The sequence below is a fragment of the Macrobrachium nipponense genome, chromosome 7 (genome assembly GCF_015104395.2).
Source record: "Macrobrachium nipponense isolate FS-2020 chromosome 7, ASM1510439v2, whole genome shotgun sequence".
NCBI lineage: Eukaryota > Metazoa > Arthropoda > Malacostraca > Decapoda > Palaemonidae > Macrobrachium > Macrobrachium nipponense.
The window spans coordinates 111229624-111257216 of record NC_061109.1 but is presented as its reverse complement, the minus strand read 5'-3'; the positions used below and the strand labels follow the sequence as shown (position 1 = coordinate 111257216).

The following is a 27593-nucleotide window of genomic DNA, read 5'->3' as shown; positions in this document are numbered from 1 at the left end:
ATATCCCCGTAAGAAATAAAGGGAATCAGGATAATTCATTCCAGCCAACCCAAGAAGTCCCCTTCTTCACATTTTTGTAAAATTATCAATGTGTTCAAAAGTTAAATTAAGAGTGTAAATATGTAATAAAACGGTACGTTATGTGAGGTAAAATTTTAAAAAATTTTGTTTCCCTGTACGATTTGCAAACTGTTTGGTGAAAATGGTGCACGACCAGCTGGGGAATGGAGGGAGGAGAGACGAGGACCCTTTGAGGAAACAGCAATGGTTGCAGTAGGCAAAGGTTGATAAAAAAATCAATTTTATCTACATTTTAAAACGATAATTAATCAAAGGAATCGACAGTGTGCGTGTCCAATTGTGTCTGAGAGAGAGAGAGAGAGAGAGAGAGAGAGAGAGAGAGAGAGAGAGAGAGAGAGAGAGAGAGAGAGAGAGAATGATTGTTGACGTGTTTACACGTGGATCTTAAGTGCGTGAAAGAGATTAATTGAGTAAAGAATGCAAGAAAAGTTATGAGAGATTAAAAAAACTTTTCCCAAGGAAGTCCTTTAAACAAACAATCAAAGGCATGCAGAAGCTGAACGCAGCGCCAATGTGTTTATTATGGAGCTAAGTTACTTTTACAGTGGTAAAAAACATAAAATGCAATTGTCACTAGATAGGTATTTTACTGTAACAAAAAGAAGTGATTTGGGCAAATCGAGCGTAATTGAAAGAAATGGGCGAATCATCCCAGCCCAGCTGGTAAGTCATAGGAAGAAGACCCCGTCTTTCCTCTCCCCCCTCTCTATCGTCTCACTTAGCGCACTGAACACTGGATGAAGTAGACTTTTCTTTTATTACTGTATTGTATTTGATTGTTTTCATGTTTTTTTATTGTTTTCATATTTCATCATTATGCTGAACTGATTGTGGAATAGCATTATTTTTTTATGTGAATTGGTACTGCTTCTATGTACTACATATTATAGTAAAGATTTTAGTCTCTTCTTCTCTATTCTAACATATCACGACGCATGATAACTTAAAATCATTCAATCATTATTCCTCAAAAATATAGATGCTCCCTCCCTTTATTTCAAGTTAGCTGTGCATCACCGAAGTGATGAATGATTTTGTTACTTGTTAATGCTTAATTTATTGTGAAAAGCTTTGCTCTTTCATTTACTATTTTGTTGAATATGGTTAAAATGTACTGTCTTGGTGCAATTTTCAGATTTTCCAACCTACTTATGTTGACATTTTGTATCATAGCTAAGTAAGCTAGCAGTGTCAGGTCTGCATTTTATTTGAGATTCATCATCTGTTGACCCAATGGCATCATCAACTACATTTACTATGATTGACATCTTTTTTCGTGATTTTTTCCCAAAAATAACTTACATATGATGCACCGGCACGTCATCTGTGCACTTACGGAAATAATTTATTGATGCACTACACGTCATCAGATCACGAGAGGGCTAATATAGTTTATCTTGTAGGGCGCAGTAGGCTGTCGAATACAAGTATAAACAAGATAATCGGTATGTTCGAAGTATGTACAAGCATTTGTTCAACAAACGATACAAAATTTTGTTTGAAAAACAGAATGTTCAACATAAGAAACATTCAACAAATGAGGTACCACCGTACATTATAATTTTTTTTTTATAGTATCAATCTGCTGGGTAATATATTACTACAGTGGAACCTCGACATACGAAAGTCCCAACTTACGAAAAATTCAAGTTACGGAAGCAAATACGAAAATTTTTTTGCCTCTGCATACGAAAATAATTCGGGTTACGAATGGGTGTTACTGTAAAGTCCCGAGATTCGCCCGGACCAACGAGAACAATTTTAAAACTGGCGCGCCGCCAACTGAGTAGACTCACCACCATCCTCCCGCTCTCCCATTGGTTCCTGATGCTAGTCACTGCCATAAGATCCTGCTCTCCTATTGATCAGCATCATGCCTCTGTGTAAAGGCGTTCCTTGACCATTTTTTGCGGCAGCGTTATTGTAAACACTGGAATCGTTCGTTCACATATACGTATTTCGTTTGTTAACATAAATTCGTGTTAGTGATTTCACTTTCGTTGTACTTTAAGTTACTTTATCGTGTTGTGTGTGAATTTAATTATTTACGTTATTAGCCATGGGTCCCAAGAATGTTGCTGAAGTTCACAGAAAGAAAAGGATGCTTTCTATGGAGAATGAAGATGGAGATAATCAGGAAGTTTTAATGTTTTCTGCCATTTAGTAATGTGTTTCGTAAAGTTTAATGTTAATGTTTTCTGCCATTTTTTAATGTGTTTCATAAAGTTAAGTGTTCATGTTTTCTACCATTTGTCCTCCTCCTCTGTCGCCACTTTCGGAGATCACCTCACTCGAAAGGCAAGGTTCCACATTTTACTACATACGTATGTACAGGAGTACCTCGAGGTACGAAATTTATCCGTTCAGAGGCGCCCTTCGTATCATGAGGTTTTCGTACCTTGGACCACATTTTACATGTAAAATGGCTAATCCGTTCCAAGCCCTCCAAAAACACCCCAGTAAATTTCATAATAAAGCTAAATTGACCTATAAACAATGAAATACTACAACAATTTGGACCATTCAATACCTAAATTAATAACAAAATGCAAAATAACCTGTAAATAAAGTGTATTAGTGTACATGGTATACAAGAAATACTGTACATATGTAGTAAAATGTGGAAGCTTACCTTTCGAGTGAGGCTATCTCCGAAAGTGGTGGCAGAGGAGGAGGAGGACAAACGATTACACTTTATGAAAAGCGGCTAGAACATCCTTAATTTCTGCCGTTTTTTTCTTTTTTTGATTTTTAACTTTTTTTTTTACTTTACGTAGTTTTTTTTTTTTTTTTTTTTTTTTTTTTTACAGAATTTCAACTTCATCACCACTTTCAACTTTCTGTTTTTTATCACTTGGTTCTTCCTTTTTGCTTAAAACTTTCTGTTTTTTATCACTTGGTTCTTCCTTTTGCTTAAAACTTTCTGTTTTTTATCACTTGGTTCTTTCTTTTTGCTTACTTCTGCTAATGCTAAAGGCCTCTTTAAAAAATAACGATCCAAGGAAGTTTGCTTCTGCCTACTTTTCACAATGTTCCTGAAACGACTCAGGCAAACGTCATCGAACTGCGCAAGCATACGACCTGTGTGAGCCTTTTCGGGGTGTCTTTTTTCTATAAACGCGTAGTGTTCATTAACGGCTGCCCGTCTTGATAATTATCTACTAATTGTTGCACCTCATGACTCTGTTGGCCCTGGTGTCCATCAAAACCCTGTTCAACCAAATGCTCTCTCTGCAACTGTTTTGGGTACTGAATGTTCGGCTGCTGACCTTCAACATAAACTGAAGTGCCTTGATTATACTGGTATGCATGTTGTAAATGATTGGTCAACACTCTCTGTTCAGCAGGGAGTGGAGATTCTACCAACCTTGCAAAGTTTCCAGTTATCCATGAGAGAGACCTTGATCACTTTATCCCATGTGAGAGATCTTGGTCACTTATCCCACGAGAGAGATCTTGGTCAATCATATCATATATGTCGTCACTCAAGAGGTGCTCTTCTTTTTCCATTTTCTGTGAAAAGATATGAGAAATATTTTTTCAAAATACACATTGATGATCCCGAAACGAATACCGCGTGCGTACTATAACAATGCTGGTACCGAGTGGCCGAGGCACGCTACCACGTACATAGATGCATGATGGGAGGGACACTGGCTAATAGGAAAGAAGGATCTCATGGCCGCGACTAGCATCAGGAACCAATGGGAGAGCAGGAGGATGGTGGCGAGTCTACTAAGTTGGCGGCGCGCGAGTTTCAAAATTGTTATCGGTGGTTCGGGCGAATCTCGGACTTTACAGAAACCTTTCGTATGTAGAACCGTTAAATTTCTCGTATTGGCTTTCGTATCTCGAGTTTTTCGTAAGTTGAGCCTTTCGTATCTCGAGGTACCACTGTATGTACAGTATTTCTTGTACCATGTACACTAATGCACTTTATTTACAGGTATGTATTACATATTAGTAGTATATATGTAGTTTAAGTTAGGTATTGAATGGTCCAAATTGTTGTATATTTCATTGTTCATTGGTCAATTTAGCTTTATTATAACATTTACTGTGGTGTTTTTGTAGGGGTTGGAACGAATTAGGCACTTTACATGTAAAATGTGGTTCAAGATACGAAAAAATCAGGTTATGAAGGCCGCTTCGGAACGGATTAATTTTGTATTCTGAGGTACCACTGTACTTTATTTTTCATAATATGGGTAAATAATACTATTCTTCTCAATTGTGATATTTACAAATGTAATTGTCACATCTGCTGAACCTAATGCTGCCTTGTTAACTGAAAGAGGTGAAGGGAACTCCCCCACCCCACAGTTGATGAATGCCACCTCGGTCATGCTGTTACTCATCAACAAAATAGAGACCCATCACACACTCTTGGAATGCTTGCGGGGCTAGCAATGCTACTCGCTCTAAAGCACTGGTATGCAGATGATATTTATCCGCTACCTCACCTGGTGTATAATGCTGCTCAGGTGTGCTCCCCACTCCAACAGGTGACCAAGGAATACAGCCAACCAGGTCGTTCCTGCTATGACAAGAACTGAATTGAAACCTGCCTGAGCCTAAGGACATGAAAATCCAAAGAAAAGCTACTGGCTGCTGCTTTGTTTAAAAGCATACCAGGTACTTTGCTTGCTGCTTAGGTATGAGATCTAACTTCCCTAAGTATGCATATCATGATCCACAGGGCATTGCAAAATAACATTATAAATGCTGACATGCACATGTTATTAATGAATCTTTAATCCTGCATAGTTCCTTCATCTACTTACTTGTTACGTATCTTATTACTGCTAAAAGTTGTTGTGGCTGCATGTAGTGGGAAAGTGAATGTTCAGAACAGGCTCACAATGCACTACCTGGTCCTGAGTCCAGGTCTAAATGGATACATAAAATACACTTATGGCTATTTTGTTCTTTCTTGTTATTGTTTACCTTAAGTGATTTGGTTTGAATACTTTAGCATGTAATTTCTTGATCCTTTTCTTATACAGCCTCTCCCTTTTCTTGTAGATAAACTCTTTGTTTCTCCTTTCAAAGTATGCCTCCACTAATTTCTCAAAATGCACATGAAGAGGAAATGGACACCAGAGTACAGTAACCCAATAGTATTCTGGGAAAACATATCATGAAGAATGTATAGACCAGTGGCGGCTCGTCAGTAGGCACTGCGGAACTGCAGCACCCCTATAGATTTCATATATACTTTGCACAAAATTATGAATATATACATAAATATGAGAAATTAGGTATAGATTATCAATAATCCTTAAAAAATTATTACCATTCTTTTGTTTTTGGAAAAAAAAAAAGGGATTTTGACGTAAGGAAAAATCTATTTCTGGGCGATTGGCTCGTGTCGCCAGCGAAATATCCTTTAATCTATTATTTCTAGGGTAAATGTACTAACACATACCAGAGAATAAATAAAATAAAGAAAAAGGTCAGTATAACTGACTCGCTCACCCTCCAGGAGGGTGTCGGTATGAACACTAGGCGAGTGAGACCACTACCACGAGCCAAAAGCCAATAGAAATCTCCCACTACAAAATCCCTCCAAGAGGGGAGCCGACCCACAGAGTGAGCAGCGACGTACTACTACTACTCCATCCCATGCTGCCGACTGCTGCGCCTCTGGTGGCCATCCTGAAGTTAGCAGACAATCTTGGGCGAAGGGATGGGTAGGGTGGGATTTCGCTGGCGACACGAGCCAATCGCCAGAAATAGATTTTTCCTTACGTCAAAATCCCTTTTCTGGGCTCAGCTCGTGTCGCTGCGCGAAATCGTACCAGAGAAATAGCACAAGATTGTAAACAAAAGTAATAAAATGATAATAAAAATAAATAAATCAGAATAGGTCTCAAATAAACGATAAAATATGTAAGAATAGACTATAATTGCTAAAAGATACATATACACAGGGGTATAAAAATAGAAATATGCTTAAATTACCCTTAAATCTAATCATGTTTGTTAACATAAGGTAATTTACATATGTACAGGTAAAATTATTTACATGTATCAATGTTATCTGTGTAACAGCATGTATCAAAAGTATAATAGCAATTAATAAAAACAATCAACAATAATAATATATAAGGGAATGTATATGACTTAATATACAAAACCCGTAATCATTATAATATGATGTATCCCCTAGCATAAAAATAAGGGGAAACATCCATGAGATCAATGTTTATAATCATTTGTGAGTGTCCCTAACCAGACAATAAGGGGCACCCACTACACTATCACAAAAGCAGCTAAGACACAAGGTGAATGCAAATGAACCAGGTAGGAATAGACGAACTTTTGGGTGAGGCAGGTAGAAAGGAGGACTGAATCTTCTACTACAAATTAGCTAGAGTCAGGGGAAACTATGTTACCCGCTGCTACTGCTGGGAATTTCAGAGCTTCCAAGGACTTAAGGTAGTGACGTTTGAACACTGTCGGCGATTTCCATCCAGTATACTTTTTTTCAACTCATCGAAGTTCATATGTTGGAAATAATTAATTGAGGTGGCTACTGCCTGACATCATGTGCTTTCGGGAAAGAGTCAGGATTGGCTTGCTTAATAAAGTACAGGATTTGTTGCCTGATGCCTTTAATGGATAAAGTTCCACCTTTTTTCCCTCCTAAAGAGGGGACCCGATGAAGATGAGGAGGTCCTAGACAGAAAGGCTCGTAAGGTTGTAACTGGGCAAAGAGATACATCTTGTGGAAGGGGTAGTACCTTCCAAGGTTCCCACCTCATCAAAGGATCTTCATTCTTTGCTAAAAAGCTACGTTCCGGAGAAAGTAGGACTTCTCCTGTAGGAAGGAACTGAATATGATCCGGGTCTCTGGATAGAGCCGACAGTTCTGAAATTCTTGCTCCTGAAGCTAAGCTTAATAAGAATAGGGTTTTTCTTAAGAGCATTATAAACGAGCATGTGTCATTAATCGGTTTCGGAAGCCAGTTTTAGAACCAGTTTTTGCATCGTTTAAGAACCATGAAACTGACGTAGGCCTTACAGAAGGCCTAAGCCTAGCACATGCCTTAGGAATAGACGAGAAGTAGGAATCCGTCAAGTCTATGTTAAATCCAAATTGAAATATCTTTTTCAAAGCTGACTTGTTTGTCGTAAATCCGTGCTAGCTGCTAAACCTTTTTCAAATAAGGATCTGAAAAAGGATATAGCTGAATTAACTGTCATGATTCTAATATCCGATTCTCTCAGGAAAGTTGCTAACTTTTTGACAGCAGCATCATACTGCCTCAAAGTCGAATCCCTTTTATCGGATTCCAAGAATAGAATATTCTGAGGGTCAATATTTGCATCTCTTTTTGCCGCAAACTTCATGAAATCCATAAAGTTAGGGTTTTGAGAATCCCTGAAGAAGCGAACACAGTCTTCATTTGTACTGACTGGGAGAGCTTGGGACTGGGGATCTGAAGAGGACGAAGGCCAGCTCCAAAATTAGAGGATACCAGTTGCTCTTTGGCCAGTCTGGGGCTACTAGAGCCACTTGACCCTTGAATGTCCTGAGTTTGTTCAATACTTTCATGAGGAGATTCACTGGAGGGAAGACGTAAATCTTCTCCCAGTTGTTCCAGTCTAGAGCCAGGGCGTCCGTGGCATAGGCCAGAGGGTCCAGGTTGGGGGCTACATAACACGGTAGTTTGTGGTTCGCTTGTGATGCGAAGAGGTCCACCTGTAGCCCTGGGACTCTTTGAAGGATCCATTGGAACGAACTGTTGTCCAGTGACCATTCCGACTCTAGGGGTACTGATCGGGATAGGGCGTCTGCTATGACGTTTCTTACTCCAGCTATGTGAGTGGAGGAAAGATGCCAACTGAACTTGTCTGCCAGGGAGAAGATGCTATCATGACGTGATTTAGATGACGTGACTTGGAGCCTCCTCTGTTTATACAATGTACTACCACTGCGCTGTCCAGGACTAGCTTTATGTGGGAGTACTTGGGTGGGCGTAACCTTTTTAGAGTCAAGAACACTGCCATTGCCTCCAGTTACGTTTATATGGAACTGACGGAACTGAGATGACCAAGTCCCTTGAACCTTTTTGACCTGGGAATACCCTCCCCAGCCGCTTAAGGACGCGTCTGTGTGGATGGTGACCCCTGGTGGAGGGAACTGAAGGGGTACTGACATTGATAAATTCTTGACTCTCGCCCATGGCCGAAGTCGATTCTTTAGAATCAGAGGCACTGAGGATAGTTTGTCCCTGGACCTGACGTTTGCTCGCGAGCGCCAGATTCTGGTTAGGTCTTTCAGTTTGGCTTTCATTAAGACGTTTGTCACTGATGCAAAACTGGAGAGAACCCAGGATCCTTTCCTGGGCTCTCCTTGACGCTAGTTTGTGACTTAGAAATTGCTTGACTGACTTTGCTATTTCTTTCCTTTTGGTTGATGGAATCGACAGAGTGTGGGATGATAGATTCCATTGAATGCCCAGCCACTGAAAGTTTGACTCTGGAGTGAGTCTTGATTTGGTCCTGTTTATTTTGAAGCCTAGATATTCAGGAACTGAATCACTTTCAGAGTAGCTCTGTTGCATTCCTCGACTGTTGGGGCCCAGATCAACCAATCGTCGAGATACGCTACTACCATGATCCCTTTGCGATCTGAGTTGTTGCACTACCACTTCCGCTAGCTTCGTGAACACTCTGGGTGCCACGTTGAGTCCGAATGGAACTACCTTGAAGGAGAATGTCTGGTCTCCTATCTTGAAACCTAGATACGGACGGAAGTGTCTTGCAATAGGGATATGATAGTAAGCGTCTGTAAGATCGATAGAGGTGGTGACGGCCCCACGGGGAAGTAGGGTCCGCACCTGTGAGATCGTGAGCATCTTGAACTTGTCGCAGCGGATGGCTAAGTTTAAGCGGGACAAGTCTAAGATTACTCTTCTTTTTTGTGAGCCTTTCTTTGGCACGCTGGAACAAGCGACCTTGAAATTTTAATCTCTTGACTCTCGCTATAGCTCCTTTTTGAAGGAGATCGTCTGCGTACTCTGTCAATTCCTTGGAAGGAAGTTGACGGAAAGGTCTGGATGGAGGTGGGTTCGTCAACCACTCCAACCCAGGCCTTTTTGACACTATGCTCTGAGCCCATTGGCTGAAGTTCCACCGGTGGCGAAAGTGAAACAGCCTCCCTCCTACCTGAAGTTCTTCATTGGTTCTGGTAACCGCCTCGGCCTCCTCTGAAGTGCTTTCCCCTGTTAAAGGGGCCTCCCGATCCTCTCCCACGAAAGGAACGCTTACCTCTACCTCCCTTACCCGAGCGGTCATACTTCTGAGAAGCTTGACTCTCGAAGGCTTGATTGTAAGCTGGAGAGATGGCGTAAGAGGTGGAGGGCTGAGGCTGAGGGATATCACATAAATTGGCTGTGATTGACCTTTAGAAGTGGAGGGTTGGGCTGTCTGCACTAACGGTACTGTTGGAACTTGTTGAGGAAAGCGTAGTTGCTTCTTCTGGTAAGGTTGGAAACGCCTGGGTTTCTTTTGTCCCTTACCTTTAGGAGTCAGGTCTTGCCTCCTCTTAGCCGAAAGGCCCAACGATCCTTAAGGCTCTGGTTTAACCTGGTAGCCTCTGACTGGACCTCCTTAACCATAGCTTCTGGGAAGAGATCTGCTCCCCAGATGCTAGACGAGAGTAACCTATTCGGTTCATGCCGAATGGTTGCCTCTTGTAGGACATGCTTCCTACAATTCGTCCGAGCAGTGGCAAACTCAAACATATCTGACTGTACCGTTTGAGTCAGGGCTTTGGTCATGAGCTTAAAAATCGGTTCTGATCCATAAGCCATGGTAGCTACCTCAGACATAGCCATAGAATTGATGGATCTGGCTAGACGCGATTTTGCATCAAACTCAGCCTGAATAAGGCTATCTGGGAGCCTGGGTAGCTTTTCACCAAACTGCTCCATAGCACAGTCCGGTTTGGAGTTTTGCCAGCTGAGAATGTATTCGGCAAGTCTTCCCACAATTCTCCAACTGAGGGGAGCAACGGAGAAGTGGGGTCCGCTTCCTTCAACTGCGGTATAGGTTCCCCCTTCTGGGCCGCTGGGATGGTCGACCTCGCGATCTAGGTTAGGAACGGGGGGAGCGGGGTACTTTCATCCATTGTAAAAAATGGTAAAGGGACTCTTAAATGGTTGTATCTTGGTGTTAGAACAATCCATGTCCTCTAAAACACCTGAGCCATTCTTCTCTGAGCCTGGTCTCGTGAGTAGAGGACTGTCTCCTTAGGTACCTTATCGTCCCGCACCATAGCCGACGGCGTAAGCCTTGCGTAGCCTATGAACGGAGGCTGGAGGTCTTCCGGGAAGAACTCGAAGTCCTCTATTCTTCGAGTCCCAAATTCCGGTATAGAGATGAGACCGTCCTGGAAGGGGCGTATGACGCTACTCTCCACGGATTGTTCATAGAGAACTGAGGTAGTGAGTCATACGGAGGAAGTTGGGATCCACTCGTGTTGGACAGTGGAGGAGAGGCTAGAGGAGCTTCTCTCAGCCCGGCTATAATGGAGTCCTGGGAAGTAATCCTGTCCGACAGACGAGAGATCATTTGCTCCATGCTACTCTTTAAGGACCCAACCAGGTCACCCACCTGTTGCAACAGGCCAGCATTGGAGTCCAAAGCCGGAGCTGCTGCGGAGGTTGGAGGGGAGGCTCTGGTGATTCTGCCGGAGTGCGAGATCTCTCTCTGGAGGATTACTCCTCGAGGACTTAGAGCCGGAAGCTAGAAGCTTTAGACCTGGATGCTCCGGGATTCCCAGCCGGAGACTTACGGGAGGAGGATGAAGCCGAAGTCGTCTTCTTAGACGACGACGACGTCTTAGTCAAAGTCATCACCTTAGACTTGACCTTAGGTCTAACCGAAGCACCAGGAGGAGAATATATTTCGTCACCCGTAAAGCCTTGGAAGGATGTAGAGGTGCAGGAGTAGAAGAAACAGTTACGCCCAAGGGTGACCCTTGGGTGTCCACCGTACCTACCTCGACCAACAGGTCGTCTATACCTACCATAGGTTCAACATTAATATCTAGGGTCGCGACATCCGTAGAGATATCCTGGTCCTGATCAGTTAATGAGGTGGCCAGCTGTTGTTGGATGAAGGCGATAGTCGGATCCGCTTCTACCGGGTCGACGTATCCTGTCGCCTTGCCTCCGGGGAAGATTAGTAATGCCAAACCGCTTCTCTAGGATGTAGGGCTGTCCCTTGGCGGCGTTTTTCCCAAAACCGCCGACCCAGGCCCGTAGGGTAGCCAGTGCGGTATCTCTTACCGCCGGAGCCTGGAAGAGAGGGCGTAGTTTAGATTTAAGAATCACTTAAAACTAAAACTTAAAGTATAACTTAAATTAATTGCCTTAAGTTAATATGATGAAAACTTAAGCGCTAAAAAAGAAGCGGAGCAGCTACTGGAGATGTAAAACTTACCCCTTCCAAAAGCTGGCTCAGAATCGTAACATATGGTACACGTCTCATGGTACCAGACCTGGATGTCCCCGAGCGGAGTCGCGCATGGAGCATGGGACCGGCAAACTTCGTGTCCACAAGGGTCGCGTCCACAAGGGTCCTGAAGTGTGGCGGAACATCCCGGATGCTCACAGTTTTGGTGGCTGTAAGTGGGGAGACATGAGTATCTTAAAAAACATCACTTACAGTCTAAGGGACAGAAGAGCTCCGATGCATGCCGGAGCTCGGAAAAAATTTGGGCATAACCCCTCCCTGCATCGCCTGAATAGCTATAATCCCGGAGAGATCCGGTAAGATATGTAAGGGCGGGAGGGGGATGGTTTAAGGTTCTTAAAGATAAACCTTAAAAGATAACTTAAAACCTAACGCACAAGCAAACCGGACTAAGTCCAGTGCGTAGCGGAGTGTAGTAACTCAGCAAAACGGTAAGGTTAGTAGAGACCCACTGTATGCTCCGGTCCACCCTACTGGGTGGACTAACAACTTTCCGCTGGATACCAGGACTCCGATCAGGGAAGGAGCCCTAGTAAGATGGGAAAGAGCGAGAAGACATACAGGCTCAAGCTAGACCCCGGAGCGACAAGGTAGCGCGGGAGGGGGGCAAGGCCAGTACCCCCCACTCCGTACCAAACCGGCGTGACCGAGAAGCCGGAGAGGTCGAGACCAGTCAGGGTCTGTCCCGACTCCCTAGCCCCTCCGCCTGAGGGGAGAGAGGGAGGCAGGCTCGGGTATGAGGAGCGAGCATGGGCAGACCGACCCGTCCCCGCCCGACTCTATGGAAGAGCGGGAGGGGGGGGAAGAATGACTGGACAGGCGTCTGGCTGGCCCGTGATCACGAAGTGACCACGAGGCGGTAAGACCAAAAACGACAACTAAGCCTAGGACAACCACTGATCAGGGAAATGCTATCGGGAAGCATACTGAACTGAAAAGCGGAGGCAAATAAGCCCACTGGGCAGAACCAACTAATCAGAGAGATGCTATAGGGAAGCAACCGAACTGATGAGCGGTAGTATAGGCTCAAAGAGCCAGGACCTAGGCTAAGCCAGACGCCTAACTAACCTAACAATAATAAAATACACAGTTATATAAATAAATAAATGAAAGAAAGAAAATAATATAGCAGGAGAAAAAATCCAGGAGTGTACGACTAACCCGAAGGCAAGTCTACCACTCAAAGCTAGTCAGAGGCCGATACTAAGAACCTGGACTAGGGTCTGGATAGAAGAAGCCTACGTAAGGTAAATACATGCATGCATGACAAACCTGAGTAGACCGTACCCTAAGTAAAGCGGATAATCATAAAGAGCGAAGATAAATAAGGGGATGTTCTAGGTATGGGAGACCAAGAACGAACCCATCACGAGGCAGAACCATGCTGCCATGCTTCCGACCCCGAGATCGTATTTATACCTAAAAAACGGCAAATACTGTCTCAGGGCCGGAAAAAACCAAGTAACCGTAAATACTGAGTACTTAACTTAGCTGCTGCGATAGCTGCACGCTCCATAATAGAAAATCCAATGAAAGGGCACAAAAAACACAGAGAGGAAAAATATCACAACCGACTCGTGGGTGCTAACTTGAAAGGATGTCACCAGAGGCGCAGCAGTCGGCAGCATTGGGATGGAAGTAGTAGTAGTAGCGAGTGCTCACTCTGTGGGTCGGCTCCCCTCTTGGAGGGATTTTGTAGTGGGAGATTTCTATTGGCTTTTGGCTCGTGGTAGTGGTCTCACTCGCCTAGTGTTCATACCGACACCCTCCTGGAGGGTGAGCGAGTCAGTTATACTGACCTTTTTCTTTATTTTATTTATTCTCTGGTATGTGTTAGTACATTTACCCTAGAAATAATAGATTAAAGGATATTTCGCGCAGCGACACGAGCTGAGCCCAGAAAAAAGAATTTAAACGATCTGTGGAACTGCAGTGCTCAGCAGTTCTAATCTTGCTGGCAGAGTGATAATGTGGTAGCCAGCCCGAGCGTAAAGGAGATGGGAGCACTGCCCTCTCGAGCAGTGTTAGTCTAACTAATGAAGGGAGAAGGTGTGTTTTGAAATTGTTTTGAAATTTGTCAAAGCTTAATCAATATGTACTATTAGTGATAGTGATCAAATTAGTGACGATACTGATAATATGAAATGCAGAATAATAAAATCAGTAGCGAGTTGTAGTAAATGGGAAAAAATGATAACCACCTTAATGTCAATGAGTAAAATTCAAAATAGTAGTTTTTGGTAGCGGTTCTGCTGCCTTCCTCAGCAGGGGAGGGAGAGAGAGAGAGAGAGAGAGAGAGAGAGAGAGAGAGAGAGAGAGAGAGAGAGAGAGAGAGAGTGTATGCAGTTAATATCAAGGAATTAAAATAAAAAAATTAGGTAATAAACAGCACCCCTATGAATAATACCCACGAGCTGCCACTTGTATAGACTTATACTATCTACACAGAAGACATATTGGCCTATGCAAAGAAAATTTTGAAGAGGTGTGACTACAAAATACTATGATTCATGAATGGAATGCGGGCAATTGGAGAGATGTGTTAGTGGTTGGAAAATTAAGTTTCCAGAGATTGAGATGGTTTGGACATGTGAGGAAAAAAGTAGATATGGAAGTAGCAGTACAAAAATGACTGGGAATACCAAGATACTTAGGCCTAAATCACAAATACATATAGATAAGGCTTCCAAGCAATTCATTGGCATATAGCATGACCTGGAAAGTGCATCTATTAGTGACTTAAAAAGCTAACCATGGCATAAAAAGTCATACCAGGACAAAAGAAAAGGGCTGAAGAAGATTAAAACAAAATACTTTCTAGCCACAATCAGAGAATGTCACACAAGGGCTCACCCTATTTGCACAGTGGTCTTACCCAAGTGAAAAACACTCAATGAACAGCTAATTGGATATCTTGGGTATTGAGGATGGACAGAAGAGGTTTCTTTGCACACCCAAGTAACTGTATGATAATAGCAAATTTCTTACATCATGAATATCCAACTTAGTGACTGTTCCAAAATTGAGACACTGATCCCTCATGGCTTCTTTATGGGTCAATATCTGTTCAAGCTTGTGTTCAAACTCCTTAGGATTAAAAACATTCCGTATTATCACTGTCTTTTCATGTTTCTGCCTCTGACCTCGTAAAGGTTCTGGTCGCCAGTCAAACAACCTGCAACACAAAAAATTTCATGTAGCACTCAGTAGCCTTGCTTTATCCAACAACATACTTAAAGAAAATATACAGAACTCAGTTAAAAAAACTATATTTCCAATATTACAGCTTACAAAAATAAACACTTACCCTATATAAATAAACCTGAAAGAGTTTTACTTTATAGACAAATTATACTTTTTATACAGACAAGTTATACTGCACTTCACAAAAACCTTTGATGCCAGTCTGAGTAGAAAAACCAATCATGAATCTTGATTGTAAACAAGTGAAGTGGTGGTACAAAAGCCAGTAAGATCTTCCCCAATAAAAAAACCATCCTCCAAACTTTTCATCTGATAAGTGCATCACTTCTTTACATTTTGTGACATCATATCTAATAAGTGTTGATCCAACCCATAGGACTTTGAGAGGGACATTTGTAAATAAGTGCTGAACTAAACAGTCGTGTTTTGGGGGGTCATTCTGTGTACAATTACAATGTGTAGTATCAACTGTATCAATTATACATCTCCATTTTGAAGTTGCCTTGACTGGTTAGTTAGGGGTAATGGTTCTCACTTTCACTGTGAAACTCTCTCAAGGTAGTTAGTGTCTAGGCTGCCATTTCACAGTGACCATAGGTTTTTGTTAGAATGAAAAACCATAACTTTCATTTAATATCTGACTGTTCTCAGGAACTTAGGAAATAAGAAAAGTTCTTCAGCTGTTCTTTGAGTCCAAACCATGTAACCTTCCTTGCAGTGACCATGCTTTCTCGTTATATGAAAGAATAAAATTCCATTCCTTTCATTTAGTCCTGAGCTGTTTTGGCCTAGTAGTAGTACTAAATAATGAAGGCATCTTTTCATCCCAGGCTGCTCGACCTAGCTGCTAAATTGTGTAATCTCTTTTCCTCTTTTCCGTAGTTAACAAAGGGTATGCCCAGACAATGAAAAATGAATAAGAAAGAAGCTGACTACTTTGACTATTTTGTCAGGGAAAGGGATATCCTAGGTGTACTCTCATCCAATCTAGGAATTTTTATGCCTGCTTCAGTGAAAAGAAATCCAACTGTTATCCCAGTAAAGCAGAGCAGTGAGTGACTCTTCTGCTCCATGATACAATGAATCTTCCACAGTCTGTCCCAACTTCTGCTGGCTGTACAATTCCAGATTAGATTTAATGAACAATCCTGACCATATATCACCATCACTGATTTCCTCCTTTTTTTACATGTACTTTGATCCTCTGTTATTTTCACTACTGTTGTAATATTATAATGTTTTATTATAGTAGTGATAAAAAATCAAAATGATATTATGTAGCCTTTTTTATGATTAATTTCAGTGTAATGCCTCCAAAAGCATAGAGAAAAGTCATTTTTGGTATTCAGTAGAAAATGACATTTTTATAATAATATAAAGTTTCACTTATACTTATAGCTGTCGTCTCCTGACGTCACGGCAGAATTTGAAATTCGCGGTAGCGCTAATGGTTTGACAGGTGATCCCTCTACTCCCGCCCTCTACAGGGTGGGTACCGGGAACCATTCCAACAATAAATCAGAAGTTTCATGCCTACCCTGTCCATATTAGGGGAGGAGGGCGGGCTTCGTTATGTAACCACCTGGGTAAGTATAACAGTGAAACTTTATACTATTATGAAAAATGTCATTTCACTTATATACTGTACCCGGTGGTTACATATAGCTGATTGAACACATTTAGGTGGTGGGATAATGGCAGCTAAAATAACAACTGTTGGAATTATCCAAAGATATAGGTTCCTTACCTTTAAAGACCGCTGACTCAGTGGTTACTGCCTCTGTAGTCTGCTGGCCTTTATTGTACCGACAGGATATATGGATCCGTGTGTCGGACACAATAATAAGTACTTGCCGTTGAGGACGTGACCGTAACGGACAAGACTATAATGCCCCTGCTCAGGGCGCAGTACAAATCACCACAAAATACAATGAAAAACGAGGGATCACCACAACCGGTTAAGAAATACACCAAGACATTAAAAGACTGAAAGATACTCAAAAAACTCCTTGTATCTTCAGACAACCTTAAAAATACAAAAAAAACATAATCAAGGAGAAAAGTTAGTGAGGATGGGATCATCCTTCTCTCCCTCAACCCAATACCGTGTCAGTCACAATGAATGGCCCCAATGTACTGCAATTTTCATATGTGGTTTGCAAATCTGTCAGATAATGAGATGCGAAGAACAGAATTGCTTTTCCAATATGTAGATTTAATAATGTCTTTCAAAGACAGATTACGTCTAAAGGCCATAGACGTAGACACTGCTCTAATTTCATGAGCTTTGACTCTAAACACTTTGATATCTGAGTCCTGACATTGTCCATGTGCCTCAGAAATCAAATTCCTTAAAAAGGAGAGCGCATTTTAGAAAGAGGACGAGAAGGATCTTTCACTGAACACCACAGGTTATCACTCTTACCTCTTATACCTTTGGTCCTTTGCACATAATGTCTAAGTGCTCTCACTAGATAGAGAAGACATTCAGGCTCATTAGGCCCCACTAACTCCGAAATGTTCTTTATAGAGAAAGAACGAGGCCAAGGACGTGAGGGATTTTCATTCTTAGCCAAAAAACCCAGCATTGATGAGCAAATGGCATTGCCCTTAGCAAATCCAACTCTCTTATCAATAGCATGCAGCTCACTGATTCTTCTAGCTGATGCTAAAGCACAAAGAAAAAGTGTCTTCCTAGTCAGATCTCTAAAAGAACTAGAGGAGATCGGTTCGAATCTATCTGACATCAGCCATTTAAGAACTACATCCAGTTCCAAGCTACTGTTCTTGACTCCTTTGTCTTGGTCGTATCAAAGGAACGAATCAGGTCTGAGAGGTCTTGATTATTAGAAATGTCTAATCCTCGATGTCTGAACACAGAAGACAACATAGCTCTATAACCCCTAATCGTCTGGGTAGAAAGCTTCTTATTCTCACGAAGAAAAAGAAGGAAGTTAGCTAACTGAGCTATAGAGGTCTTAGAAGATGAAATTCCTTCTTCTTGCACCAAGCTCTGAAATTGACCCACTTAGCTTGGTACACTCGATCAGAGGATCTCTTTCTGGGTCTAGCAATAGCCCTTGAAGCTCTCTTTGAAAATCCTCTCTTTCTGAGGAGATGCTCGACAGTCTGAAGGCGACTAGTCGAAGAGCGGACAAGTTGTGATGGAACCTCAGAAAGTGGGGCTGTCTGAGTAGATCCTTCCTTAACGGTAACTCTCTCGGAAAGTCCGTCAACAGCAGTAGTAGGTCCAGAAACCATTCCCTGGCCGGCCAAAAGGGGGCTATCAGAGTCATCCTGACGTTCTGATGACCTCTGAACTTTGCAGAACTAATCTTAGCATTTTGAAAGGCGGAAAGCATAAAGATCCAGATTTGACCAGTCCAGAAGCATGGCATCCATGTAAACGCCTCCTCGTCTGGAACTGGGGAGCAATACAGTGGTAGACGAGCTCTTGTTTGTGCGAAGAGATCCAACTGAGGACATCCCCAAATCCCCCAAAAGCTTCTTGCATATTTGAGGATGTAGCGTCCCACTCTGTGGAGAGGGAACTTGCCCCTCTCCTGCTGAGATGTCCGCCTTTACATTCTTCGAGCCTTGAATAAATCTTGTGCTCAAGACAACCTTGTTCTCTTTCGCCAAATGAGTAGGTCTCTCGCTGCCTCGCACAGAGAGAACGAGTGTGTCCCCCCTGTTTTTTTTATGTAAGAGAGAGCCGTGGTGTTGTCTGCTTGAACCAGCACTACTTTCCCTCTTACCTCTGTCTTGAAGTGCATTAGAGCCAAATGAATCACCTTCAACTCTTTTAGATTTATGTGCCAGCTTCTCTGATGAATCTGCCAAAGTCCCGACACTTCCTTTCTCCCCAGAGTAGCTCCCCACCCTTTGTCCGATGCGTCTGACAAGAGTGTAAGGTTGGGGCTCAACTGGCTTAGAGACAAGCCTTCCTCTAGCCTTCCTTCTGATTTCCACCAAAGGAGTCCTGCTTGATTCCTTCCGAGATGGGGAACACGAAGGAGTCTGGAACTTCTTCCTTTGCCACTTCTGTTTCAAGTAAATTGAAGTGGTCTCATGTTGAGCCTGCCCAGACTTACAAATTGTTCTATTGAGGCCAAGGTTCCTAAAAGGCTCATCCACTGATTCGCCGAGCAAGTTTGTCTGACGAGAAATTCGTCTATCTTGTTCAGGCAAGAGTCGATCCTTTGGAGAGACGGAAAAGCCTGAAAAAGAACTGAATTCAGTCTCACTCCTAAATAAACTATCTCCTGAGAAGGAGTGAGACACGACTTGTCCTTGTTTACTAACAAACCTAGGCTGTCCATCAGCCTTAAAGTCTTTTGTAGGTCCTCCACACACTTCTGTCTGGAACTTGCCCTGAGAAGCCAATCGTCTAGATACATGGAGATTCGTATCCCGTCCAGATGAAGCCACTTTGCTACTGACGACAGAACTCTGGTGAACACTTGTGGAGCTGTCGACAGGCCGAAGCAGAGGGCCCTGAACTGATAAATGCGGCCCTGGAACACGAATCTCAGGAATCTTCTCGATTCCGAATGAATCGGAATATGAAAATAGGCGTCCTGAAGGTCTATGGAAACCATCCAATCTCCAGGATGAAGCGCTGCTAATAACGACTGGATCATTTCCATAGAAAACTTCGTCTTCAGGACAAAGACGTTCAGGGCACTGACGTCCAACACCGGTCTCCAACCCCCCTTGGCCTTCTTTACCAGGAAAAGGCGATTGTAAAACAAAATCCTGGTTCCTGCGGAGAGTCCACTAACTCTATGGCCCTCTTTGCCAGTAAGGCGAGAACTTCTTGATGGAAGGCGGCAAATTTTTCGGAGTTCTCCGAGTAAGCTGGACAAATTCACAGGAAATTCTGTGAGGAGCTTGATGAACAGAATGGTGTATCCTTCCTTCAGGACCTGGACCGTCCAAGGATCCGCTCGAGATGAAACCAGGTCTGCCAGAAAAGATGTAATCTGGCTCCTACTGCTGTGTGGAGGACTACGGGCCTACTTCTTGATGGAAGAGGGAGTGGTTTTTAGACGAGGCTCTACCTCTCCCACGAAACCTGGAGAAAGATCGAACGGAGCTCTCCCTCGAAATGGTTTAGGAGCTTCCGTGGAAGGAACACTCCGAGAAGCAGAAAGAACCGGAGCTATCTCCTGGGCTTCTTCACTGACTGTGATAAAAGATCCTGGGTCGCTTTCTGCGTTAAAGATTGAGCGATCTCGCTCACAATCTCTTGCGGAAAAAGGTGCTTCTTGTCCAAAGGAGAGAAGAGCAAGGCAGACTTCTGGTTCGATGAGACCCCTTTCGACAAGGAGCACCAAATCTGTCTCTTCTTCAACACTCCAGAGGCGAAAATGGCAGCGAGCTCCGAAGCTCCATCACAGATGCCTTTATCGATACAATCCAGCCTACCGAGGCAAAATCCTTCAACTGCTCCTCCGAAAGTCCAAATGACTTGACTTTCCTGGCCAGCGAAGCAATGGCCCAATCCAGGAAGCTAACAACTTCAAAAACACGGAAAACACTCTTGCAAAGATGATCCAGTTCATTTGCCGAAAAGAAAATCTTAGCAGTATTAAGGGCTGATCTACGAGAAGAGTTCACGAGACTAGAAAAGTCTCCCTGAGCGGAGGCAGTCACACCCAGGGAAAAAACTTCTCCAGTGTCATACCAGACACGGCTCCTTGACGAAAGTCTTGAAGGGGGAAGACAGAAAACATTTTTCCCCTGTTCCCTCTTCTCCAAAAGCCAAGCGTTAACTTTCCTGATAGCTTTCTTAGCCGAAATCGAGAGGGACGAGGACGCAGTTGGTGTGAACGAGGACGAGGAGTCAGGCTTACTGTCCTTTTTCCACTGCGAACTAGGAGAAACTGGAACGGAGGGCGCAAAAGAATCCCCAAAGTTGTCAACGAAGGATCGTAAAAGGAGCTTATACCCCGACAAATGCTTGTCTTTTTCTGTAAGTACTTCTCCTTCTTCCTCCAAATCCGAAGCTTCCTTCGACGAAACTGGCGAACATTCCATCGAAGAGGAATCCTGTTCGGCGAAGTCACACCCTGATGCGCCCGAGGAGGGTGCGAGAAAGCAGGAGAAGACGTCTGAGCCTGTACTGAGACGAATCCGGGCGGCTGAGGTGGCGGCTGCGTTGGCGGCTGAGCTGGCAGCTGAGGTGGCGCTCGAGCGAGAGCCTGACGTGGCGCCATAGACGGAGTCAGGAAAGGAGTCCGACCAGGCGCCTGAAGAGGCGTCTGAAGAGGAGTCACATGGAGAGTCTGAGCCTGAAGAGGCGTCTGAAAAGGAGCCTGCGAAGAGGACTGCACAGTAGTCTGCGGAAGATGTAAGGCGGTCGGGAGAGCATTCGGGGACGAAAGAGACTTGCCAAAAAGCTCCAAAATACTGCCTAACTTGGCATTCATCTGTTCAAACACTGAAGGTTGAGGATCCACCGACGTAGAAGGCGCGGGAGGAGTAGAAGGATGATCCACAAACATCTGGAGCCGCAGGAGTTATCGCTTGAGGAGGCTCTGGAGAAGGCTCCGAAGGAGTGTGCGTGTTCGGCTTCTCCACTTCTATGAGAGAAGGGCGATAAATCGAAACCGCCGGAGAAAAGGCTTCAGGCTCCTCCCAAAAACTACAAGAAGGTTCGGCAGCCGCCACCTTCTTGGGAACCGCAGCAGGCGAAAACATCGCGAGACCTTTTCAGCGGTCTAGAAGTCTTATTACGCCAACTCTATAAGAGGAAACATCTGAACTAGTCGCTTGACGAAAAACACTTCCTCGCAACACCTTTCCAATGGTGAGCGACAGCATCCTGGGATACGGCTACAGGATTGCTTGAGGGGGTGGCTGCTCGGGAGCAGATCCCGCTCGCCTCCCTTCGGTTTTCAGCATGCCTCCTCCCAGGATCTGGGGAGTTTGACAGGGGCCTAGACCTAGGAGAACGAACGGGGGCCGAACAGCCACCTCCTCCACTACACTTGCACTAAGTAACTTATCACACTTAACTACCACTTCTTGCACTGTCTCACCCATTTTCTGCATAGTGGTGAGGAAAGAGACAAATTTCGAGTCCATATCGGCTCGTAATACTGACACAGGATCGGGATCGGGAGATACAGAGTCGAGGGCAGGAGAAACCACTACAGGGTTAATAGGAACAGGATTAACAGAATTCAGAGGAATATCCTGGCTACTCACTGACTTAGAAGAAGATCTCTGTGAAGCCTTTCTGATATGACAATTTGTCCAAAATTGCATTTTTCCTAACTATACAAACCTGAGGTCCTTTTACAATAGGAAGGTACTAGCGGCAGCTGGATAGGTCGTAAGCTTTCGAACAAGGGTTCGGTAGTTAACTGCTTGTCCGACAGGCGCGCGCGCGCGACTGGGAGGTAAACAAATCACTTTTGCTTTTGGCCCAAGCAAAAACTGCAGAGTGAGGGTGGCATGATGGTGGGGCTATGTGTAAAAGGACCTCAGGTTTGTATAGTTAGGAAAAATGCAATTTTGGACAAATTGTCATTTGTTCCGACACGGCATACAAACCTTCGGTCCTTTTACAATAGGAAGACTCACTTCTTGGTGGGTGGAATCTGAGTCTTTTGTGAACAGACTGGTGTTCGCCCAACCTTGGAAGCCTCCCTGGTCGTAAGAGCGAGGGAGGGATCCAAGCCTCTGTCCGATTGATCGGGGTGTGCACCGCAGGATCAATGGTCAGACCTCTGGACCGAGTACTAAGAGAGAGGCAAGCGTATCTCTTCGTACCAGCAATGTAAGAACTTGTTCCTGTACAGGAGCAAATATAAAGTCATGGATTTGACTCCTGTAGGCATCCACTTCCCCCCCCTTGTAGGAGGAAGTGGTGGATATTCTGCTCCCATCCCTAGTGAAAGGGATAGGATGGGGCTCTGTCATATAGCTCACCCCCCCTGCATCTCCTCATCCAGCGTAGTGACGACCGTGGCCCTCTGCCCATAGGTAGAGGAGGAGGAAAAGACGGGAAGAGGGAGCCAGTCACTCACTCATTCCACATCCATCCCCACAGTCACACCAGGACTCGATGCTGTTTCAGCCTGCGAGGGTCTGGGTTTGCTACACACTTGTTGAGCAGCCACCACGGGTCCCAAGGAAAAGGTATCCAAGGACCTGTGGGCAATATCCCGAAGGTAGAAGGACGTAAAGGTAGTCTGGTTAGACCAGACCCCTGCCTTCAGTACCTGCGCCACGGAGAAGTTCTTACGAAACGCCAACGAGGGGCAAATACTTCTGACTCGTGAGCTCTCGGACGGGACGTACGGATGTCGTCACTACCATCAGCCTCATACGCCCTCCTGATGACCTCACGCAGCCGGATTGAAAGAGTGTTCTTGGATACTCCTTCTTGGTTACCCCGGTGCTAACGAAGAGGCGTCGACACTCAGGCCTGAGGTGTCGAGTTCTCTTCAGATAGTCGTAGCGCCCTCCCAGGACAAAGCAGCATCTCATCCGCATCATTATCGGTGAAGTCCATTAGGGAGGGAATCGTGAAACGACTCGAACCTGTCGTCAGGATCGACGGTTTCTGAGTCTTTCTTCGCAACGAAGTTCGGACGAAATCGAGCGTCACAGGATCCCCCATCCCCTGGAGTGTCGTACATCATGTGAAAGACCAGTGAAGTTCCCCTACTCTCTTCGCCGATGCCAGGGCCAGCAAGAAGAGGGTCTTGAGGTCAGATCCCTGTCTGACGACTCTCGGAGTGGCTCGAACGGCGTTCGAGTCAAACTCCTAAGGACGAGAGTCACATCCCACGCAGGGAGCCTGAGTTCCCTGGGTGGGCAAGACCTTTCGAAGCTCCTCAAGAGCAAGGAGATCTCGAACGAGTTCGAGATGTCCAATCCCCTCAGTTTCAGGACGAGCGCCAAGGCGGCTCTGTATCCTTTGACTGTGGGGACTGAGAGGAGCTTCTCTCGGCGAAGAAAAACGAGGAAATCCGCTACCTGCTGAAGAGTGGCTCTGAGAAGAGATAGACCCCGTCTACGACACCAACCACAGAAGACGGCCGACTTCCCCTGGTACACAGCTGCAGAGGACTGACGGACGTTTCCAGCCATCTCTGTTGCTGCGCTACGAGAAAAGCCTCTCGTTCGCAAGAGATGGTGGATAACAGCCAGCCGTGAAGACGTAGGGACTGGGACTGCTCGGTGGGTACCGCTCGACGTGTGGCTGGGTCAGAGAAGGTTGTGCCAAGGGGAATCTCTCTCGGTTCTCCCTGCGAGAAGAGCCAGCAGGTCCGGATACCAAATGGCCTGTGGCCATTTGGGAGCCCCCACCAGGATCATCCTGAGATTCGGGGTGACCAGTGCTCGACTGATCACCTTGCGAATCAGGCTGAACGGGGGAAAGGCATAGGTGAAGAGGTTGTCCCACGGGTGTTGAAGAGCGTCCTCTGCAGCTGCCCATGGGTCCGGCACGGCCGAGAAGAACACCTGGAACTTCCTGTTGTGCCGGTTGGCGAACAGATCCACGACTGGTTGCCCCCATAGGTCGAAGAGCCTTTCCACCACGTCCTGGTGTAGAGACCATTCGGTCCCTATCACCTGATCCCGACGGCTGAGCGTGTCTGCTACTACATTCCTCTTCCCTGGAATGTAGCGTGCCGACAGCTCTATTGAGTGTGCCTCGGCCCACTCGTGCACCTGCCGAGTCAACTGGTACAACGGGAGAGACACTAGGCCCCCCTGTTTGTTGACGTAGGCCACCACCGTGGTGTTGTCGCACATCAACACCACTGAGTGTCCCATCAGCGGTTCCTGGAACTCTTGGAGAGCGAGGAACGCTGCCTTTGGAGTTCCAGTACATTGATGTGAAGGTGCTTGTCGTTCTCGTCCCACACTCCTGAAAGTCAGCAACCTCCATCCAGGTGTGCGCCCCACTCCCTCGGTCGATGCGTCTGAGAACAGCTGCATGTCCGGGGGGGGAGTGCGCAGAGGCACTCCTCTTAAGAGGTTCCTGTCGTCCAGCCACCAGGCTAGGTCCTGCCTCACCTCCTGTGTCAGTGACACTGGAAAGCTTGGGGGGATCCGTCGCCTGTGACCAAACTCTCCTTTAGTCTCCACTGAAGAGACCGCAGGTGAAGACGCCCGTGAGGGACTAACTTCTCGAGTGACGACAGGTGTCCGATCACGACTTGCCATCGCTGAGCTACCTGTTCCTGCCGAGACAGGAACTGGTTGGCTGCCTCCCTGTGAATCTGCTGATCCGCGATCGTGCGGGAAGACTCGCCTGCTACCGTTGTCGATCATCATACCCAGGTTACTTCATCCTCTGCTTGGGCTCGAGATCGACTTTTCGAAGTTCACAAACGATCCCAGATCGTCGACGAAATCGAGCAGCCGATCCCTGTCCTGTAGCAACTGCGAGCGGGAGCTCGCCAGGACTAACCAATCGTCGAGATACCTCATCAGACGTATCCCGTGCGAATGGGCCCAAGCAGACACCAGAGTGAACACTCGCGTGAACACCTGTGGGGCGGTTGAGAGACCGAAGCAAAGTGCCCTGAACTGGTACACCGTCCCGTCGAGGATGAAGCGGAGGTACTTTCTGGAGGACTGATGAATGGGTAGTTTGGAAATACCGCATCCTTCAAGTCCACTGAAAGCATGAAATCGTTCTCCCTGATGGAGTCGAGCAACTGAACGTGCCGTCTCCATCGTGAACCGGGTCTGGCGAACAAACGGTTCAGGGGAGATGAGAGATCTATCACCGGGCGCCAGCCTCCCGTAGACTTTTCCACCAGGAGAGTCGGCTGTAAAAGCCCGGTGACTGATCCGTGACGATTTCTACAGCTCTCTTGCTCAGCATGGTCTTGATCTCCTTGTCTCAATGCTACGTCCTTCGATGACCCTGGAACTACGACTGCTGTTGGACCGGGTTGGAGGTGAGGGGTGGCCAGAGATTCGAAGGGTAAATAGATATCCCTCCCGAAGGACATCTACAATCCAGGTCTCGGCGCCGTAGCGCTGCCAAGTTGCCCAATGGCTGGCCAGCACCCCCCCACTTCCGGCAGCATTGGTTGAGGGGGAAACGCCGTCCCTAGCGTTTCCCCCCTTTCTTCGACTTCTTCCCAGAGCCTCCACGGGAGGAGGAGGGCTGGGAGGAGGCTGGTTACGGCTCCCCTTGGTAGAAGTCGAAGAAGACAGAGTCTTTCCCCGGGGCTTCGACGCAGCTACCGTCTTAGCCACCGAGGAAGCGCTAGCCGAGCTCTTAGCTTGGCCGCAGTCCGCGGCTGCCCAGAAGCCTTCGAGACTGCCTGGTGAACCAGACGGTCACTGTCGTCAGTGCGCCGTCTGTCCACCGCAGCGTCCACCATCTCTCCTGGGAAGAGAGACGTGGAACTCCGTAAAGGTCCGTTGCGAAGTCCCAACGCCGCTTCACGCCCGGCCCGCCCTGGAAACCCGAGTAAGGACAGCATCCCTTCGTCGGAGAACCAGGTTGGCCCACAGGTTCACCGTCTGGTGGGCAAGGAAGGAGATGGCTCTTCCTCCAGACTGGCAAAGTCTCCTGAAGGCCGAGTCATCTTCGGGAGAAATTCTTCCCCGGCGTTGGCTGCGACCTTAGTACTGTGAGGGACCACAGATCTAGCCAGGAGACGGCCTGGAAAGCTGCCCATGGCGGTAGATTCCAGGCCGAGTGCCTCTTGCTGCGAGAACCACAGGTTCTCGGACAGGAGCTGCTGCAGAGACACACCCGGAGTCAGCCTGGCTAACTCCGGGTTCACCTGTTTGGGCGGCATCGGGTCTTCAGATGGCACGTAAAAACGCCGCTGTCGCAGCAGAGGAGGTGAAGCAAGCTTGCTCGACCTGACCAGACTTGAGCGAACCGTCTTGTCCGGAGACAAGTGATTCAAACCTGGTCCAGCACCGAGTCCGCAAGCTCAGAACGCGGCAAACCCACCGTCGGTCTGGGTTCCCTCTTCGGGCCCCAGAACGACTTGAGCCGGGACGTGGGCTCGGATGGTGGGAGCGGCGATCCTTCCGCGAGGTCGTTGTGCTGACGAATCAGCGCAATAACCTCGGCAAAGTTCCTCTTGGATCTCAGAGTGACTGCGTCCTGCGGAGTCGGACCATCCAGTCCCTCAAACAGGAGCATCTCCCGAGACCCTCCTCCCTCAAGGGGAGGAACAGCGACAGACCCCTCTCGGTCTCCTCCAACCACCTGTGCGTACGACCTGGCTGGTCCGAGAACCGTGCCTGGTACTACGACGACGTGGTGGGATCCTGAGGGCGCACCCCTCACGATCACTCCTCAATACCTCGCCCCTCCCGGTGTAACCCGAGGAGGTTGAAGGTATGGGAGAGGCAGACCTGACGCTCCCTCTCGCTCGCTGGCAGAACCAGTGGGCTTGGAAGACTGCAGGCGATCGTCAACCCGCGGGTGGCGATCGAGCTGCAGACCTAGTCGAGCCGTCTCGCTGTGGAGAACGGCTGGACCGAGAAGAACAGCGGCCCCGGTCTCGTGTGTCAGAGGAGCTGGTGCTGGTCGCCGTACCCGATCGCTCTCTGTGAGAGTGACGGTCAGGCGACCGGCGAGCTCCACTGTCACGGTGAGATCGGTGCGTATCCTCACGGTGCGTCAGTTCGCTGGTACCAGCCGTGGCTGGAGCCGGCGAACGGGGGGACCTCTTCCCAGCCTCAGCCCGTGGCCGGTCATGGACCGTCACGTCCGCCCGGGTAGCCAGCTGCTCGCCGCGAGAGCGAGAGCTGGTCTGGTGAGAGTCGCGTGAGCGGCTGTCACCAGTCTTCCGCTCCGTGCCGTGAAACCT

General features: G+C 46.3%; 1 protein-coding gene across 2 annotated transcripts in view; it reads right to left on the bottom strand.

The window, feature by feature from the left end:
- LOC135217379 (17S U2 SnRNP complex component HTATSF1-like) overlaps positions 1-27593 on the bottom strand; it is a 173052-nt gene that overhangs the window by 51527 nt on the left and 93932 nt on the right. For both annotated transcript variants that reach the window (XM_064253224.1, XM_064253223.1), the window contains exon 6: positions 14560-14746. In XM_064253224.1, the coding sequence (XP_064109294.1) occupies positions 14560-14746 (187 nt within the window). The remainder of the gene's footprint in view (positions 1-14559; positions 14747-27593) is intronic.